Source organism: Callionymus lyra, chromosome 14 (genome assembly GCF_982586985.1).
Source record: "Callionymus lyra chromosome 14, fCalLyr1.hap1.1, whole genome shotgun sequence".
NCBI classification, from domain to species: domain Eukaryota; kingdom Metazoa; phylum Chordata; class Actinopteri; order Syngnathiformes; family Callionymidae; genus Callionymus; species Callionymus lyra.
In genome coordinates this window covers 11,628,591-11,648,564 of record NC_141831.1, presented here as the reverse complement: position 1 = coordinate 11,648,564, position 19,974 = coordinate 11,628,591, and the positions used below count along the sequence as shown (strand labels likewise).

The 19,974-nt window shown below is 36.4% G+C and overlaps 1 protein-coding gene across 1 annotated transcript in view; it reads right to left on the bottom strand.

The window, feature by feature from the left end:
* ar (androgen receptor) overlaps nt 1-19,687 on the bottom strand; it is a 37,827-nt gene extending 18,140 nt beyond the window's left edge. Inside the window, exons 1-3 of the mRNA XM_087807343.1 lie at nt 18,187-19,687; nt 10,048-10,199; nt 9,837-9,953 (exon numbers count right to left, since the gene is read on the bottom strand). Coding sequence (XP_087663469.1) covers nt 9,837-9,953; nt 10,048-10,199; nt 18,187-19,154 — 1,237 coding nt within the window. The 5' untranslated portion in view covers nt 19,155-19,687. The remainder of the gene's footprint in view (nt 1-9,836; nt 9,954-10,047; nt 10,200-18,186) is intronic.
* Nucleotides 19,688-19,974: the final 287 nt, after the last annotated feature.

Sequence of the window (19,974 nt, the reverse complement as noted above, 5' to 3'; positions counted from 1 at the left end):
CTTCAAATGTAAGTTTAATGTCTTGTGAATGTCATATTTAAAAGGCTATGAGTTCATTTATAAAAAATATTTTTTAATCATTAGAATTTGAATATCAACCTATTTATTATTATATAAACATTGTTTATATAATTCAACCTCTCAATATAGAAATCACTTGATTCAATTATTTAAAAAAAAAGGAATGTGAAAAAAACAAAACAATGTTTTAATACGTTTCAACATTTTCTATGTAAAATTCAAGCGTTATTCTGGAACTGATCCACTGCCATAGAATTCACCCCTTAAACACATTTAGCAGAAAATATGACACAAATTAAAGTGAACTAGAGATATTGAAGGGGCTTATTGTGTTGAGTCCTTTTAAATGGATGTAAACAATAAATATAATGTTTAAAAATGCTAAAAAATTGTCCCAAAAAAGAAAATACGCTCCAAACGCGTCAAAAGCTGAAAAAAAAAAAATCAATAATGGATTTAAAAAAAAACACTATAAAATTGTCATTTTTATCAAATAACCTTTGTTATGAGTTTGTACTTCATTGAGCCTCATCGATGAATGTTCAACAAATTTGAAATAAAAATATATATTTTACCAGGTCAAGGATCATTTGACTAATAGAAAGAAAAGAAAACATGCAAAACAAAAAGGCAGTGATTGATGGTCTGATGAAGCTTCATGAAACAGTGTCATGTTGTTCAGAGGTCAGTAAGGTTGTCTTTAAACCGCACTCTGGTTGAGGAACACCTCGTGACTCTTTCCTAGGGGAGTCTCGTTGAGTTCAAATCAATTGTAAGTTAAATATTTATGATGGATGGAGGAATAAAGGGTGAAAAAACACGGAAAAAAATGATGTAAAAAAAGTTGCTTGGGTAGATTTTGAATAACCTTTATCAATATATTCCCAACAACAACTCACACGGATCCTCCGCTCACTTTAAAGAAATCAAACTCCTCCTCCACTCGAATGAAACTCCCTGAACTGATGAGACTCATCTGCAGGAAATGAAAGACACTTATTTGAGCAAATGGCGTCTAAAAACTCCTCCAAACGACACAAATCACCTGGATTTACATGACTTTAATGATTCCAAATGGACTTAAGCGAGTATTAAAGGACAATAAACGAACAGACGGTCATAAAAAAAGGGCTCTTTGCTTTGAAAAAAGAAAAAAAAGCACCTCCTTGTAAACGCTGACAGTCGTGTGGCAGCTGCTCCATATGACAGGCGCCACTTACCACCAAATTGCTGCAGCGTTCGCTGGACTCGAAGCGACGTATAAACTCAGCAGATACAATCACCGTCCTAGTAATTCAATTCCCCGCTAAACATTTGCCAAATACAGCTTTAAAAAAAAAAAAAGATTCTTTCATTACAAAGTCCCGAGATCTCCGGGGATTAAAGACGTCGGATGCGACTCTCCTTCGCCCTGGTTCTTGACTGACAGGCGTTGCTAATAAAGTTTTTGATTGCTTCCTTTTGTCTCATTAAAAAAGTTTAAAAAAAAAAAAGGAAAAAGCTTCGATAAATATTGAGTTGCCACTTTTAGACGCGGTTGAAGTCCCTGGGTCGGGAGGGAAACGTGCAGATTTGCTTAAGAGCGTATTATTTGCGAGTCAAACTTTGATCCGATGACAAACACGAGGAAAAGTGTTCATTAAAACTGGGATTTTCAGGAGACAAAAAAAAGAAAAAGAATGTGATCTTTGCAGAGAGTAAATACGTTTGAAACTTTGGATCCTCAGCGCAGGAGCCAACTTCAACAAAGTCAGTCATCCTTTTTTTTGTTTTAAAGTTTGTTTTTCACAGTTCTGTGGTTTTAATACCCTTTTTTTCCCCAAAAATGACTGTCAATAAAACTTAAAAATGTCTAACTTATTTTTCTGAAAAATATTATTAACTTAATTTAACGATTCATTATACATTCAATTAATTCACATTTTTATTTGTTTAGAGAAAACCTGTCAAACTCAAGGATTAACGTTGAGAGATAAGACAAGGAACTGAGATTATTGACTTACACGATTATATAGATCGGATTTTAAAGGAAATATATGTATAAAAGAATTGGAGCCTCCACAAATAAAAAAAAAAAGTCATATTTCCTGTTACAGAAAGCTGGTACTATATACAAATATAATGAAAATATCCTAAATATTTACCGGAAATTTTATTTAAGAGCGGAAATCTAAACGTTTTCTATGTTTTCTTGTTGAAATGTTTAACTCTTATAGTTGTGTTTGATTTTCTCTTCATAGCTCTTCTTATGATTATTATTTTTTTTTATATAATTGAGCATTTTCAAATAATATATTTATTGTTTTCCTCCATTTTTGTGTTTTGCTGTTTTACATCTTGACGTTGTACAGACGAAATAAAGTGCTTTTAGACAGTTCTCGTTTTCTTCTTTTCTGTCTGTTACTCACCTGATGAAGACAGAAGGTTCTATATTCTAGGTTTTCATGAAGCTTCATGAGGAGTGTCATTATTGTCAGAGTCCACTAGATGGCGCTCTCCGCACTATTTTCCTTTGTTTTGAACAACTGTTCAAATGAAACATCATTTTTAAACTGATGGCGCCACCTACTGACCTCTAAACAACATGACACTGTTTCATGAAGCTTCATCAGGCCATCACTACTATTTTCCTTGGTTTAATACTTTTTCTTTGTTCTAAAATGTATTTAAAAAAAAAACGAATTAAGTTCAAACTTACTGAATGTTTTTTGATTATGATGAGGATTCTTAAAGTTTTTTAAATCCTTTTAAAGATTTTTTTGAATCCCTATAGTTTGGTGTTTATTTACTTTTTCCACAATAGTTTACTTTTTCACAATATAGTAAATAAGTTATATTTGCAGAGTTGAATGTCATCAGCAAAGATGTGAAACATCAGGAAATCTGTGAAAGATTTTACCCAGGGGAATCACCTACAGCACAAAAAATAAAGGACCCAGAACAGAACCTTGAGGGACTCCACATAAAATATGGCAAAAATAAATATAATAATATACAGTTGTCTCCATTTGAAGGTTTTTCTGTCTTCCATCATTAAATGAAATACTAAAAAAACAGTTGTTTTGGGAATTCCATGATTTTGAAACTGAAGTTAAAAATCAGAGTAAAAAAATAACTATCATAATAGAATAGCTTCCCAAAAAAAATGCTCCCCCCCCAAAAAAAAGTTTTAATGAAAGTATTTTTGAAAATTGTGTTGTTTTCTCTTTTTCTAAGGGGCATTACAGGAGAGAAAACTTTTCACAGTTTTCACAGTAGTATTATAAACTGACGAAAACCAGTTCCATGTTTTCTCTTCCATCTGTCAGTCAAGAGCTGCTACTTGATTCCATAAACGTCGTTTAAAAGCTAACACTTGTTACGAACTCTTTATGGACAAACACTCAGAAACCTCCGAGTCCGACTTTATCGTCTCACACGACTCGTACTTATTCTCCTCCGGGCGCTTTCACAGTTTACTTTTCCCATCATTATCATCCAGACCTCACTGTTTAACTTGCGGAGCACATTCGGTGTTCGCTCGTAAATCAGCGGCTGGATTTAACACTTTTTTTCTTACACTTGAAATGCCTCTTTAGTCGCGATGGTTTCCAGGTCGTGAAGGTCACAGCGTGATTAAAATCACCGACGTTAATTGTGTGGTTAAGAGTCGGGAAGTGTCTGACAGCGGCCGAGCAGAACTAGAAGAACATACTTTTATGTTCATGATTAAATCTGTTCGAGGAAGTCGGTTGAAAAGAGCAAAAAGTCATGTATTCGCTGCTTTGTTTCCGAAGAAGTTCTACGTCATCTTCACGTGAGATTAAATGTCATTTTTAGAAGCAAAAATATCAACACGGCAACGAAAACTAATGTCTACGACTGAATTGAATTGACTTGGTTCATCGTTTCACCTAAAATTATGAGCAAATTAAGTAATGTTTTGATTTCAATTTAAAAAAAGACGGCGTATATATTTACTTTCAATCTAATTAAAAAACTTAACATCAAAATCATTGATACAGGAAACAAAAGTTGAATGAGGTAGAGAAAATAAAGTTTTATTGTCAATTTTTATGTAAAGAAAATGTATATATATATATATATATATATATATATATATATAAAGGTTGAGAAAGTACTAGTCCCTACTTAAATATTTGAAGTATTTAAAAATAGAATTTGATAGTCCTTTAAGTTCTTTGTTTAACCCTTGAGATATCTCACGGTCAAGGTAATCCGGAGGCCCGAAAACAAATGTGTTTCTACTATCCACTTCACCCAGAGGCAACACAGGGGATACCACGAACACATTTGTTTTCGGGCCTCCAGGTCACCTTGACCCAGAGATAACACAAGGGAAACCACAAACACATTTAGTTTCGGGCATATTTGTCACCTTGACCCTGAGACAACACAAGGGTTACCACAAACACATTTGTTTTCGGGCCTCCGGGTCACCTTGACCCTGAGATTTCACAAGGGTTAAACAAATAACTTAAACAAATATGAAATTATAGTAGTTTAAATATTTAAGTATGGACTAGTACTTTCTCAACTTTTATTTAATTATATATATATATATATATATATTAAGTATATATATAATATATATATATATATATATATATATATACTGTATATATATTAGTTATATGCAACAATAACCATTTATAGTTAAACCAGAGACTAACAAGACATTGTTTTCATATTTTGACTCAGTAATCGATGAAGTTTAACACCTTGAAACAACCACAGTTTATTGTTGCTGTTATATTGAATTATGATTTTATTTATTATTGATTTAGCTATTCTTGTTTTTATTTTAAGTGTATTTTTATTTTATTGTTGTTGTACATTTTTGTCTTTATATATGAATAATTTCATTATCATTTATTTTTTATTGAAATATTGTTACAATGTATTTTTTATTATTGTTTTTTTTTGCGTAAGTTCAATTTTTTTTGCTGCTGTGACAACTCAAATGTATCTACTGTGCGAATTATAAAATAATATATTTTATCTTTTTAACACTTTGGTTCCAGGAACGAATGGTTGTGATTGGACGAGAAGCCGATACATATTTTATGAACCAATTACTCGGATGTTTATGATGTTGATTTAAAAAATAAAAAACATAAACTGTCATTTTATGATAAATATGCAGCGAAGGGTTTAATCCTCTCCATGAAGTGTGTGGGGGAGGGGCTATCCCAGCGGGCTAGGGCGAGAGGCAGGGAGTCACTAAAGAGCTGGTCTTCAAGGTGTTTCTAATGAAGGAAATAAATGATTTATTAAAGGAGCAGAGAAACACGTCACTGCTTCTAACTGCTGTTCAGTTGGAAGTCGCAGGAGAATGTCATGAATGATTGACTTTGTAAAGGTTAGCCCTCTGTGTGTGTGTGTGTGTGTGTGTGTGTGTGTGTGTGTGTGTGTGTGTGTGTGTGTGTGTGTGTGTGTGTGTGTGTGTGTGTGTGTGTGTGTGTGTGTGTGTGTGTGTGTGTGTGTGTGTGTGTGTGTGTGTGTGTGTGTGTGTCGCATGTGTGTGTGATCGACGGCTCCGAAGGTTCGATCGCGCCTGAAAATATCTTGTTTTTCATCCAGAAATGAAGAAAACACGATGAATAAACGACCATTTAAAGAATATCCTATAAATAATTTAATTGATTTTGAGGCAAAACTAAAGTCGGATGTTTTGTCAATCGTTGGTTTATTCAGCGGCAGTTTTGAGAAACTTGTGAAACATTAAAGCGAAACATTTTTTAACCGTTGTTGTCTCTGGGTCAAGGTGACCCGGAGGCCTGAAAACAAATGTGTTTGTGGTATCCCTTGGGTTGTCTCTTGGTAAAGGTGAACGACCTCCACCACTGCATATGTATTTATGGAAGCCAAGGAACAAAGATTTTGAAATGTGTTTGTGGTATCCCTTGTCCAAAAAAAGTTTTGCAATTCTTAGCCTTTTTTAATTTAATGTATAAATGTTGGTATAAAAGTGCCGTAAAATACTTCATAATGAATCTGAACTGAATAGATTTTTTTAGTTTAATTAGTTTAATTAAATTCCCAAAATTCAAAAATAAAATGTCTAAATTCAATATGTTGTTTATTTGTAGCCTTTAAAAATGTAATATATAAATGTTGGTATAATAGTACCAACAAATACTTCAACGAGTGAGATATTCAAATTATTTTTTTGCATAAGTTTTAGAACTTCTATGGAAGTAAATCAGTGCCATCGAAATATTGTTGGGTTGAATTTCACATTTAAAATGTCGAAACGTTGAATTTTATTTTTTAGTGAAAGTTTAAGCATTTTAATAATTTAATTTAATAATGTATATACTCAAAGTTTCATTTGTTGATTGTAGTTTTTGAAATGTTGAACTAAAATAATTCATATTTTGCAATTTATTTTTAAAAATTGTTTTTATTCTTAGCCTTTTAAATGTAATATATAAATGTTGGTATAATAGTGCCACCAAATACTTGATTTTGAAAATGTTGATAGAAAATGTATATATATATATATATATATATATATATATATATATATATATATATATATATATATTTTAAATGTCAAATTCAACCATTCAAAAATACTGGTGGCATTAATATACTCCATATAGAACATCCAGCTTCCGCCACATACAGTTAGTCTTACTAGCATTAGCCAAAAAATAAAAATAAAATTGTTATAAATAAAGTTCAAGATAAATTATTAACACATAAAAAAAGCGACTCTCTCGTACACAAAACTCCACGAAAAGACTTCTTATTTTTCCAGAATCCCAGCAAAAAGGTGTGTCTTTTTTTTTTTCTTCCCGTCACTCGTCGCATTAGCTCGCACTTTCCCTCCACAGGTTTGTCGGCGACTGGTGTCAAAATTACCAGCATGTCTGCTGCTTTAATTCACATGTCAGCTTTGTGCTTCCAGTACAATTTTCGCCCCATTCGCAGAAAGGGGGGAAAAATGGCCGCGGGTGAAAATTGAACACAAGACTAAAATTAGTCCTACATGTCAATCTTCCGGGGCCTAATATGACGAGCGGCGGTGACTGACAGGACGGGGGAAGTGAATGGAATAGTGGCTCAATTGCGCGGCGGCTCAGTCAGAGGCTTGATTATCAGTAACATCCCCTATTGTGATGATGCTGCAATTGAAGAGAGAGCGCCGGAGACAGAGTAAAGTACTTGGTCTTGAGAATCCATGAATAGTTTCTCTCTTTTTTTTAGGCTCTGGCTCTCAGTCACGAGCGTCCGCGGGCGGCGTCTCTACCGACGCTGGGTTTGACTTCGGAAAAAAAAGTATTTGGTCGATCGATGATAGTTCAGATGTTTATGCCGACGGTAATTACTGTTGATCAGGTCGCTATGGAAACGTAATAAACTTGAGCTCAACGTGTAAACAAAACAAAAACCAACTGACCCCATTCCACAAGTAGACACTTAGATCCCACCTCGGGTTCACGCCAAATTTTTATTTGTACAGGAAGTTGTTTAACACTTGATTATTACTACAGATTCTACTATTATTACATTATAACTGCTTTTATGTTATCAGAAAGTCTCATAGAAGATTTCAATTGCATTAGTGCTGTTGCGTTTTGACTAAAAACATTTTGTCGTTGATGTCATCATGGTGGTGCAGGTAGTGTCGCGAAATGTGGCGATACAAGGTCAAAGTTGAAAAAAAATAGAATAAATGTATATCCTTTCTGATGATTTTGTTTTTACTTCAGTTTTCTTTTTTTCCTGAAGTGAAACAACAACACAAACACACCAGGAGAACCACATGGTGAAATAAAATTAATATTAAAAATAGATTGATTGATTTTTTTTTCAACTACATAATTTGGAACTGCTTTAGAAGTCCTTTGCTGAGATTCCTGCTGTTGTCTTTTCATTGAGAATTGATATATATATATATATATATGGACATATGTCACAGATTGGAATCCAGTAGGATCTGGAATTGGAATTCCAATCTGGACTAGTAGGATTCCAGATATAGATTTTGAAGCTCAGCTATATAAGTTCAGATTCCAAGTCTGTATGTGTAGATTCTGAATAAAATCATGTTTTGTAAGAATATAGTTTTTTCTTTACATTAACACAATACCATTGTAATAGATTTGAGTTTATCCGAGGACAGATTGCAATTGACGGTATTTTAATTGGTGGTCCAATGGTCCAAATGAATAAGGTCTATGACCGAGACCAGACGGCTGTTCCCATGGTTACAATGTGTATTAACAGAAGGGTTATCAGATATCTAAAATATGAAGTAATACACCTAGAATAGTAACGGTCAAGGTAGGCTTCCCTATGCTGAAATTTTAGTTGTGAAATGATTCAGTCTATTTTCCAAAACATTTTGATGGATCCGAATTTCTCCTATTAGAATTGGAGATTTTTCCTGGTAGAATTCCCATTTGTCCGAGGACGGATTGGAATTATAATAAATTAGCAATATATACTGTATATATAGCAGGCAATATATATACCCAATATAGCAGTAGGTTTGGAATTCCAATCTGTACTAGTAGGATTCCAGAATCTACTGGATTACAATCTGTAGTGTGACATATGTCTATATATATATATAGAAATATAGAAATATAGTGTTTTGATCAATTCTATATAAATATAATATATAAATTCTCAATGAAAACACAACAGAAGGAATGTAAGCAAAGGACTTCTAAAGCAGTTCTCAATTATATAGTTAAAAAAATCTACCCTTTTAATATGTATTTTACTTATTTGTTGCATAAAGTCGACTTAAAACTACAGGAAGGAATAACTAAAATAAAGTTAAAAAAAAACATGAAAGAATTAAGTTTCATTAAATTAATAAAAACAAAAAAATCCTGTTAATGAAGAAATAATAACTAACCAAAACGTATTTGATTTCGAAATGACTAATTCGTTTGTGATTAAAAAAAAGTTTCATTTAAAAAGACTTATTATAATTTTAATTTATTTGAATTTAATATGTTTTGATATGAAGCCAAACGCGTCGAGGGAAACCACAGGAAGAAATTTAACGAATACAATACTATCAAATTAAAAGAAATTTAAGGATTACTTGGTATTTTTTAAATGTTTATAAACAATATATAGTTACTGGTGATGTGTTGATGAAGCTTCATGAAACAGTGTCATTATTTTTAGATTCCACTAGATGGCGGTCTCTGCACTATTTTCCTTTGTTTTTAGCAACTGTTCTAATTAAACATCATATCATTTTGAAACTGATGGCGCCACCTACTGACCTCTGAACAACATGACTGCTTCATGAAGCTTCGTCAGTCCATCACTAGAAAATAGTGCAAAGACCGCCATCTAGTGGACTCTGAAAATAATGACACTGCTTCATGACGCTTCATCAACACATCACTACTATTCAAGTATGGTTCTTTTTATAATATTTTTTTTGCTCTAAGCCTGAAAACAACACAAACACATCGGAGGAACCAGAAAAATAGTTTAAAATTAAAGATTGCTTTATTAAAAATGACTTATTATGTCATTTAATTGTGCTTCTGACCCACTCGTCTCCAAAACACCATCTTTAATGACTTTAATAATGAAGGTTTGAAACAGTGGGACATCTTTGTTTGGGTTTTTGGTAAATTATGTGGAAAATGCTGCAAAAATTGATTCTTATTTGTGAATTTTATAATTGTAATAGTTATAATAACTAGAGCCATATGAGAGAAAACCCTTTTTGTTTTATTTGTCCAGACTTGAATCAAGATCCAAACACATTCTCAGGACTTTGTCTTGAGCTCATACTTGATGAAAGTACCGTGGAAATAAACCCGTCTTACCTCCCAGAGTCATCCCGGCCTCGAAACACTTCCTCAGCCGACACGAGGGGCAGTTCTTCCTCCGGAGCTTATCGATGGTGCAGTCGTTCTTGCTCGCGCACAAGTACTTCTGCTTCCCTGCTTGGAGAGGATGAAGCCGGAGAAGATATAATCAAAAGAAACGATCGCTAATTCCAATCAGATTCTCTGTCTCTTTTCTTTTTTTTACCACCTTCCGCCGCTCTTTTGAAGAAGACCTTGCAGCTGCCGCAGGTGAGAGCGCCGTAATGGCAGCCAGATGCCTCGTCTGAGCAGATCAGGCAGGTCCTCTGGGGCGGAAAGAAGAACTCCATGGGGAACATGTGATCCCTGCTGGACTCGAACCTGCAGTCGAAACACATGGAGACAGAGTTGGACTTTAACTGGAACCAGCCGTGGAAACAGTCGGACGCCATGAAACCACTTATTGATCTTCTGGAAAGACGCTTTTATTTCCTGCTTGACTTTTTGATTTGTACAGTTTTTTGTTTACGGACACAAAAACATAACACAACTTTTTACATTTTCACTTTAAATTAAGCTTTAAATTACCGAGACGAGTTTTTAAAATGTAGTTTAAGTTTCCGTTTAAAGTTGTTTTTTAATGATTATAACTATTTCTGTCAGAGGTTAATGAGTTCATAGGGTTTCTTATTTTATTTTACTGTATTTTAATGTCCACATTATATTCACGAACTGACCTTCAGATAAACACTGTAAAAATAAGTCAAATTTCCACTTATTTTCACTTGTTTACAGTTTTTTTTTTTTAGAGTAACCTTGAGTAAAACGAGTGTCTAGACGTGTCAAGAGTCACAAACTAATGGTGAGTTTTTTGGACAATAATTACTAGCGGTCTAAGAAAATATCGATACACTTAAATCTTTTTGTTTTTTTGTTATGAAACTGCATCAAAATTTGAACATCACTGTATCTATTTCAAATTATATTACTAGTCCTTTTGGTTTTGTTTTGCTTTCACGTTATATTTTGTCTCCACCATGCCGTTTTTATGGTTTGTATTTCAAAAAAAGTGAGTAAAAAATATATTTAAAACGATTCTATTTTTTTTTTTTATTTACAAATAATTGACTAAAGCTTTTTTTATCGCCATTTTTGGGTTGCAATTAAATTCCCAGCTGCTAGATGGCAGCGGCCAATACGTCCTCCGCTGCAAACATAACATTAAAATCAAGTAGGAATCCAGCAATGACTGAGAACGAGAGGATACGTTGGACTCCAGCAGCTTTTAAAGCTGATTTTTGGACATGTTTTGGTTTAAAACAAATGAAAGCAGTTACGACGTCATCAAGAGTCATGTGGTCTTTAAATTCTGCAACACCAGAGTCAAGTACTCGACAATACTACACATATATACTACAGTATCACAATATATTCTTGTGCCTGTATCGATTCTTGCCAACCAAACCTCTTGAAATAATCAATATAACATACATTTTTTTAATCATATTTTTCGTTCTGTTGCGCCTGGTAACAAAACCCTAATTGGCCGATCCTGGGATGGAAACCAGAGCTCTAGTACCCCCCCCCCCCCCCCCCAAAAAAAAAATTTGAAATAGTAAATTCGCCACTAAATCAACACACTTTTAGTTCATGCCTTCTTAATCTTAAGTATCACACATTTCATCAGGATCAGTTTAGCATCAAATTGAAGCGTAAAATCAAATGTAAATTGTTAACAGGGATGTGAGGAAATACATTCTTTGATCACACGCTCGACCAGAGAGGTTTTGAAATGCAACAATTAAAGTGAAAGAAGATTCTGTCGGATCAGCTTGTTGTCTCTCCTGCTTCTATTTTCGGTGGTTGTTGTTTTTTTAATGAGGTGTGTTTAGGTCTCTGACTGGGGGTCGACCGGGGTCAGCAGTTGTGCGACGGTTGCTACGGCGCTCATGACAGCGCACGTTTTGGGAAACGTTCGAGCGCCAAACCAACGGCCGAGATGGGTTTTTTTTTTAGTGGGAGGAGCTAAGTCTGGGAGGGTGAGTGAGGGGAGGGCGGGAGGAAGTGGTGTGTGTGGGGGGGGGGTATTTGTTCTCTTCTTCTTCAGCCTTGAACAGGAAAAGATTGCAAACGGCTCAGACACAACGTTGCCTAAGTGACCCGCGACGACGCCGTCAAGGATGAAGCTGCGCCGGAAAACATCCAGCGTGTCTTGTTTTGACCGAAGGTGGCCGTGAACGTATGATGACGGCTCGGGCGCAGATACGTTTAATCAGGTTTAAGAATAACTTTAGACACAAGAAATTACCTGAAATACACGTTAAAAAAGGAAGCTAAAGTACAAGATTAGTCTAAGCTCTGTGAAGTGCTTTTGTTGTTTTCTCACACAAAGTAAACAATATGAAAACATCTAAGAAGAAGAATTCGTCTTTCATACTCAGTAACATGTGGTTTAAAATTCTAAAGTTAGCACGAGGGTAGAGCTTAAGCAATTCTATGAATTCATCAATTAAATTGATTAACAATATCGAAAATGCAGGACAAATGATTGAAGAAAATTCAACTTTTAATTTAAAAAAAACAATAACAACTTATGTTAATTAAAACTAATTCAAACTTAACTTTGTAACAAGTAAGAAATTCAAAAACATACAATTGATAATTGAAGTCACTGAATCATAAACCACAGGCTATAATAGACACTAAAATAAGGTCATTTAGACGTAAATATACATATAAATAATTTAGCTGAAGAGGTAAATGTTGTTAACACAAAGGTAAATATTAATAATATAAAGTGTGTACTAGCAAAAGAGGCAAAGATACAACATAAGTGCAGTAAAAACCTGGACATCAGACATAAATAATTCAATAATGAATCCTTAATTAACTTATTTTTTAGGGATTCAATTGTACTTTTTAGATTCATCATTATAGTCGTACAAAAGGGGCAAATATTGACCTTTGAAACAATCGTTATATTTAAGGTTTGACAGACTCTGGACGAATAAAAAAAAATCCCCCAGAAGTTGACAATGTAACTTAGATAAGTTGCACATGTTTTTTAAATTTAATTCACAGCATTGATCGTCTTAAGTTTATTGCAACCACGAGCTCGTCCAGAAAATACTTAAGTAGGAGAAACGCGTCATTCTTCTTTTATTACAACACAGTTTGGTTAAATCTTGAAGCCGACCTCGCTCAGACTATTGACCAGGTTTAACTTCCCTGACAGCTTCTGTAGATTGAACTTCTTCATTCAAACAAGAACGGACTCAAATTTAGTAGTATTTTAACCAGAAAATTGAGTTTTTTGGGATATATTTTATGGCTGTATATGATCATGGCTTTCTTAGATTATTTGGTAGAATCTGTTTAACTGTTTCAATCTCATAATCCAGTGTTTACCAACAGACGGGTTTCTTTACGAAGCCACTTCTTCTCCGACTTGAGTGAAAATAGCTCTGGACGTCACTCTCGGCAGAAACGTATCCGACGCCAACAAAAATCTGAGCAGTTCCAGGTCATTAAACGCTTCTTCAGGTTTTACTAGCTAATCACACTTCAGTTAGCAGCTCGAGTCAGAAGCAAAAAAAAAACAAACAAATTTGTTTAAATTAAATTTTACGATTCACTGAAGAGAGAACGTGAAGCAGGTTGGCTAGAACAACTTTGTACTGAAACTCATGTTTCATTCATTTTGAAACTCTTGTTTCTAACTACACGAGTTTCAAACCCTTAAAATCTCCAATAAGAATAAAAGTCGTAAGATTTAACTAAAATCGATCTGATAATAATGAAGATAATTACCAATGTTTTCTGGATTTTTTGTTCATTTTTAATGGTTTTCTAATGTACATTTAGGGGCAGGACTTTTGGGTAGTGGTTAGCGTCACAGCAAGAATTTATTTCACTTGATTTTGGGTCTTTTTCCGTCTTTGGTTCAGGGCCGGGTCTAGACAGGCATGTATGAGGGGGCAGCCACAAATCTTGAGGGGGCATTGTGCTGTTACTTACTTACTTACATGTAAGTTTGAGGGGGCACAACATTTATTTGAGGGGGCCAGGCCCCCTCTTGCCCCTGCCTAGACCCGGCCCTGCCTTGGTTAATCATTTATTTCTCCGCCAGGTCCACATACACAAAATTGATCAATTGCTATTGCACTAAATCTAGGTTGAAGTTAGAGCAAGAAAATAAGGTTTCCCCACTGGTTTCCCCAGAAAACAACATCAACAGGTGATTTTGAAACTGATTTCTTACTTTCCAAAATACATTTTTACTTCCCAACATTTTTCAGACGGAAACTTTTGTTTTGAGTCGGACTCACTTTTATAAACATCTTTGGAATACTTAACTGCGATAACATTTAACACAAGGTACCTACTGAAAGTACTCTTGTGAATTTTGTGTCTTTTAAGGTTCAAACGCTACATTGTTTAGATCAAATGTGTGCAATCGTGTGGCCCGCCGGATTGTTATCTCAAACTCAAAGTGGATTCATGTTGACATGTTGACTGATACCAGTGTTAAATATAAGATAAAGGGACAAGAACTCATGTGAAACTGAAGTTGAAGAATTTAAAGACGTTTGGCCCACCACCAAAACTGCTCAAATATTTCGACCCCTGGAGAGTTTGAGACTCCCGGTCTGGATAGAAATGATAATAACTATAGAGAAAATCAGGGAAAATTCAAGATGAATTTTGCTACTTTCCTTTAGCATTCTTTCAAGTTACGATGAGACGTATTCTGGATAATAATCCAGTTCATGTGTCCAATCCTTAAACTCAACGTTTTGTTGATTCAGTTAAAAAAACACTCGGACGGCCTCGACTCTATTCATCATAATGGCCCCATTTGATCTCCAGTTATTGCTTCTAAACCAAGTTAATTCCAACAATAAATTGCTTTTTTAAAACTTCTTGGAAGGAGAGGGAAGAGAGGGGTATTTGAGGACAGACTATCGCTGCTTTACAAGCATTCTTTGTCTCACCGAGAATGATTGCAGTTTAGGAATAATCTCTTCCTGTCCCCAGTGGGTTTGTAGCGTAATATCTCAGCATGTTCGGCTAAACGCTGCGTTTGTTAACATACTTGTAAATATTTCCTGGCCCGATTCCTTAAATGCTCACGACGTTACGCTGGGAAGGCAATTAGCTTTGAAACTGTTCATCATACCGTCTCAATCTACTCCACTTTCCGGTATGTGGATGAGATTTGTTTGCCAGAAGTCACCCTGTTGCTTAAATGCAATTTTCAAAGAAGCATATGAGGTCTGGAGATCCAGTGCAGCAGGTTCGAGTTACTCAGCGAGGTACCGACACACACCGCCTCCTACTGGGACAGAAATTTTAATGGTCACACAAGATGAGTTTTAGAGAGACCCGTCCATAAATCCTTGGGGTTTTTTTTTTTAAGAATCTTTACAGTTTTCAGCTTTGTTTTTTGCTCAGAAGTTTTCCACAAGTATCCAGACGACGAGAGAGTGTTGCCGCAGCCAGCAACGGCGTAGACTTTTTTTGTTGATGCCCTAAAAGATCCTGGAACGTGCAACTAAACAAACGCGGCGACCAAACGAAGTTGGTCTTGGATTTTTGTTTGTTGGGTTATTTCCTGTGGGTCCTCGCGTCTCCTTTTATCCTGGTCTTCTTGCCTTTCCCGCTCAAACTTCGTACTCGATTTTTGGTGCTTAAAAAATGTACTCTACAATTTAGGACTCCGAAAATTACGTTAAATACCAAAGAAATAATGGTGACGGTGCATTATTCTCTACTTTACATTAAAACCACCCACATTTAATTATTATTTAAACTTGTTTTAAGACCCTAACTCAACACAATTATAGGTCTTATCCTGAAAAATCATTTAGTAAAATTTTCTGTTTAGTTCTGGATTTATTTTTGGTAACAAATTCTGGCCTCCCAAGTCATCCAAAAAGAGCAACAAAAATACAGTTATTCAATATTGGTTTAAACTTAAACCCACACAATGCATGGTTATACTTCGTTTTTTAACGGGCAAAAGTAAAAAATGTATCTGTCAAGTTCAAATGAGGGGGACGGTTGAAAGATAATAGATGTTTTGATTCAATGAGTGTCCTTTGGTGAAATAATACATTATTTTTTTTAATTAATTTTCTCATTTTGATCCTTAAATGGCCATGTTTTCATTAGAGGCTAAATTAGCGATAATGACCGAAACTAGCGAGTTTCAATCAGTCTTTTGTATTTGCCAGTTTCATACCCATCGTCTATGATATAATGTTTATATATTACAATTATCTGATAATAACGCTATTTATTTTTAAGTGCTTTTATCTAAAATTGTAATTCAATAGAGTTTTAAAGTTTTAAAGACTGTTTTCATGTCGCAAGTGGCTATTTCTCAGATCTTTCATGAAGTTTTTACTCGACTAATCATGTTTTTTTTCATGTAAAAACAGGTTATTTAAGTAAAACTAAAACTTCAGCAGTCTGCTAAAAACATCATGGCCACACGATAAACTGCTCAAAGCTCCTCAGGATGAACCCAACCTTGTGTTGACCATGAATGGAGAAAGAATTAGACCTGAACCTGTAAGACTCCTTGACTCAAGTGATGGTTTCCACTCTTTATAATCTGATAATCCTTGAGATTAAGCGAGATAAAAGCAGCCAGGATGCATATCCACGACCTGTTGACCGAGATGATGTGTTTCTTACACCTTATAAAGTTTCTGTCAGAGTAAAACTGACACCAGATTAAAGCCAAAAAAGTGAGGTTATACGCTGATGACTAGTTGTTTTTTCCCCCCAGACAAATGAAGTGAGTGTGATACAATCACTTAACATCATTGACACATCTGCAGTAAATCTAGAACTTTAACTGAGGTCTTAAAACATTAAACATTTATATGGATGAAGGTCCAACGTAAACCAGGATTCGAAGCTTCAAATGACCTTGTAAAATGGGTAAACGGGTTTATTGCCTAATCCAAGGCAAATACCCCCCAATTCAAACCCAAGAGTTACGCTCGTCCCACATCTCACACACGGCCCCGTGAAATCTACACAAGTGGTTATTCTGGCACTTGGCTGAATAAATCTCGAATTTTGGAGGGGAGCCTGGTTCAAGACCTCTGGGTTTTTTTGTTTTTTTTTACTGGGCAACGAACAAGGACGTGAGTCAGAGAATCAGCAGGGTGCTGGATCGTAACGACCAGATGATTTACTCCTGTTACAGATCACTTTTCGCTATGAGTCCAAATATCTATTCCAGATACATCGCTGTGAGAAAAGATCTCTTAAAAATTAAGATAATAAAATCCCCTCTTTAGCATAAGCTTCTCTTTTGAATATTCATTTATTATTTTTTGGTGGCGGAGGATCTGAGACGACGGGGATTATTGTTTAAAACAAAAGGTCACGGTCGTGGTTTAGGGGTCACTCTGACATGGCTTTTTTTTTTTTCAATTAGAAACCACCGTGATTCACAATCGAACTAGAAAATTGTATCCCCAAAAAGTGTGAAGAACACAGATGGATGAAGCTAGTTTCACAGTGATTTACTCAAAATAATAAAAACAACAGATACGATCACAAGATAAGATTATGCCCGGCCAGGGCGGATTTCATTGAACACAAAGAGCACTTGTGAGAGATTTCTCTTGTTTGTTGTCAGTAGTCACAGACTCGACCCAAAATCAAACGTCCCAGAAGATCCGAGGAAACAAAAATAGGCTTGTATTTATACTTAAAATGATCGTTAAAGCCAATTTTAAACATATAAAAAAATGTATTTCCTGCAGTGACAACTTTAAAAACATACTATTTAAGCTGTCAGTCAAACACCTTCCACTGGCCTCATTTTTTAAAAGTCTATAAAAAAAAGTCTTGCAAACCGAAAACTGACTTTTTATTTGGTGACTCTGATCCACGACTCGATCAATAGGAATTAAACGGAGTCAGGAGTGTAGTGATTATCCGCCTGAGGTTCCAGACTCATGTTAACCACATTGGCAAAAAAAAAAAAAAAAAAAAAAAAAAAAGGTCAGGCAGTTTATAGATTTACAACCAGACACACGTCTGCTCTTTTTGACCAGATTTAGGAAGAAGAAAAAGTTCCTTTTTTGAAAATGTGTCGAGCTATTATTGAATAGAAATTACTTTTGGATTTTACTATTCAATTTTGGGGTTTTAACACAGAAAAGTCAAGGGAGTTTATATTAAATGATTAAATACTAGAATTGTGATAAAACCTAAATAAAGAGTCTACAATACAACATTTTTAACCTTTACAACGAAGGCCATAAATAAGTATAATTTACTGTTTAAATGTGTAATAAACTTGATTTTTCTGTAGGAAAAGTTAAACTTGAAAATGAGTTACCTGGAGTCCGTGTACGGCACGTCCAGCCACTCCTCGGTCTTGATGTAGCTGGAGTTGGGATAGTTGGGCCTCAGCATCCCTCCGGCTGGGTACCACTGCTCGGGCCGACCGGGGCTCCTCTCGTACGGGTTACAAATGAAGGTCCCTCCGGTGCCTCCGCCGGTGCCGCCGGTGCCGCCCTCGTGGGCGCTCATGTACTGCTGCCTGGCCCCCCAAAACTGCGGGTCCCGCGCCTGGTTCGGGCTGTAACTATGATGACCCCCCCAAAGTCCCACGGCGGAGTCGTCCTCCGATTTGACTCGGAACCCGTAGTGGTCCGGCGGGTAACCTCGGAACTTGTTGGCCTCGGAGAAGTCACCCGGTGGCGGCACCGGGAGCTTATAGTTGAGGCGACACGGGGGACCGTAGCGCGTATCCTGGGCGTAGGAGTCCAGATTTTTTAGGGGGGTCGCGCCGTCCTCGTCGTCCGGGTCACACGGGGGAAAGTTGGGCTCCGGCGGGTGTTGCAACTTATTCGTGTCCTCCTGCTCCGAGCACCTGTAGGAGCAACTCAACGGGACCCTGAAGAGGAACTCCGCGGACATCTCGGGCACCGCCGGGTCCGGGTCCGCGTCCTGGTGGTCCATGGTCAGCCCGAGGGACACGGACACCGCCTTGCACAGCTCCCTGCCGGTCTCTGAGATGGTGGCGCAGGCGGAAAAGGAGCGAGCGTCGCCCACACGACACTCCGGCAACTCCTCCCGACGCTTCTCCGCGGCGTCCCCGTAAACGCCCGCGTGGTCTCGCCCGGAGTCCCTCAGTCTGCACTCGGTCCCGGGCGAGCGTTTGGAGGAGAAGAAGACGCGACTTTCCTCGGGTTTTTTCGGCGGCATGTTGTCGGGAGACACGTCGCCCGCCCGGACTCCGACTCCTCGCTCACCCCGCGGCCAGAACCTGCTGCAAGACAGCTGTCGGTTTGTTTGGTTCATTTCCAACCAAAATGGTGTTTACTTGAGGGGGGTGGGGGTGGGGGGGCGAACTTTGCACCAGCAGCAGAATTATTTTTTTTCCCCCCCAAACAACAACAACAACTATCCAGAAAAAAAAAAAAAAAAAAAAGCCTTCTCTCTGCACTGCTCACGTCGAGGTCCTGGAGAAGAACTGAGTCAAACTCCTCCTAAACTCTCACTCGGGCTCAAGTTCGCCTCATCAACCCCTGGACTCACAGGACTCCCCTCCCAGTGATATGAAAAACGCTGAATGATTCATTCTAGGGGAAGGAATATTGTTTTTAGCTGCTGCTGCTGCTGCTGTGGTGGAAGAAAAGAAAATAAGAAAAAAGAAAGTGTTGATGGTTAAACCTGAAAGTGCCACGTGAGTGACAACCACACTTTTTAAATCATTATAATAAAAAAAAAGGTTCTTGAAGGAAGTGATTAAGAGGAAAATCAGGTTGAATCATCCACCAGATGTGTTTGGACAGACACTTAAATCTGCTCACAGTTAATATCCTTCAAAGAATCGTTAGCACCCGATTAGAAAAAATAAATAAAAAATAAAACCACAGGAATTAACCTAGTCGTGGTCATTTATACACCATTGTGTCTGTGGTTTAAATGCTCTTCATTTTATATGGTGAGTTAATTATTTTTTTTATTCAATTTACTCAGGGGCCACACTTTATACTGAGGCTGATACAAGGGGCCACCTAGACAAAATAAAGTATAGGGATAAAAAGGTTGAATTATCTTAATCTGATTCAACGTAGAGAAACACAATTTTATGTTTCATATATATATATATATATAT